The sequence below is a fragment of the Phaethon lepturus genome, unplaced genomic scaffold, assembly GCF_000687285.1.
Source record: "Phaethon lepturus isolate BGI_N335 unplaced genomic scaffold, ASM68728v1 scaffold38057, whole genome shotgun sequence".
Classification (NCBI taxonomy): Eukaryota; Metazoa; Chordata; class Aves; order Phaethontiformes; family Phaethontidae; genus Phaethon; species Phaethon lepturus.
Window position 1 is genome coordinate 264 of NW_010553213.1, and position 1,139 is coordinate 1,402.

Consider the following 1,139-nt stretch of genomic DNA (forward strand, 5'->3'; position numbering starts at 1 on the left):
GGCGGCAGGCCAGCGGCAGGGTCTGCTGGTGGTAGTCAAAGTAGTTGAGGGATGAAGTGAGAGAGGAGCAGCTCACAACGTTCATTTTATCCGTCTCCTCCACATCCCGCGGTACCAGGCGGATATCATTCTTGCTAATTTTCTTCTTCTTGCTTGACTTCTTTTGATGCCCATAGGAGTATTCTGCAATTCTGGGGGACAGAAGGAAAATGACTAGCTGAGAGCATCCCGAACCCTGCCCCGCTAAATACACATGCGGAAGCCCGGAGGGCTTGGCCCCCATCTCCGTTGTAGGCTTCTTAGTCATGCACATTACGTCATGTTTTGGGTCTGGTGGCACGACACGGTCTTTAGCTTATTTTCATATGTATAATGCTTTCAGGTCAAATATGAAAAATAATGGAAAGGGAGAATGCCTCTGTTTTTCTCTAGTGTTTATAATTGCTGATATTTAGTTATTAGGAGTAAAGTCCAGCCTGCAGAAGAGAAAAATGGAGATGTTAAAATCCATGAGCTGAAAAGGGTACCTGCAGTCATTTCCATGCATAATAAGGATTTTTAAAGTGATTTAATTTGATCCCTGTAATGAAAATTCAAAACGAATAGCAGGGTTTTTTCCCCCGGTTCATTTTCCATAGCAGTAAATAAGGCAAACCCAGAACCAGTCCTAGCTGGCAAGCTCTATTCCCTCACACTCCAAAGGCTGTTTGTTTATTAATGCTTCATCCAAACTGCTGGTATTTTGACTATCTCCTGATAATACCTGGTAACTCGAAATCTTTTCTCCAACCACATCCGATTCCTCCCTCCCCCCCCGACACACCCCACCCCTTCTGCTGGGAAATGCTTTCTTCGTCTTCTAGAAATCGGAGAACAACTGTGTTTTGCAAAGAGAAATGATCCTTTTTTGACCTTTTTTTTTTTTTTTTTACTGCAAGCCTGTTTTTCTCTGCCTTTCCTTCCCTCTTTGCTTCCCACCTGCCAAAAGAATCCACTGATGAAGTGCCCTGAACGCCTGCTGCAAAAACACCGGAGGAAAAAAGTTATCGCAAAACACCACCCGAGCAAATAATGAGAAATACGGTTGCACCTTGCATTAACTGGGTATGCTCGGCTCACAGCGGTTGTTGTTCCTGTTT

At 44.2% G+C, this 1,139-nt stretch overlaps 1 protein-coding gene across 1 annotated transcript in view; it reads right to left on the reverse strand.

The window, feature by feature from the left end:
• Nucleotides 1-3: 3 nt before the first annotated feature.
• The window catches only part of LOC104624179 (protocadherin-19-like), a gene marked incomplete at both ends in the record, with an annotated part of 5,268 nt that continues 4,132 nt past the window's right edge, over nt 4-1,139 (reverse strand). Inside the window, 1 exon segment of the mRNA XM_010291474.1 lies at nt 4-191. Within this exon segment, the coding sequence (XP_010289776.1) occupies nt 4-191 (188 nt within the window).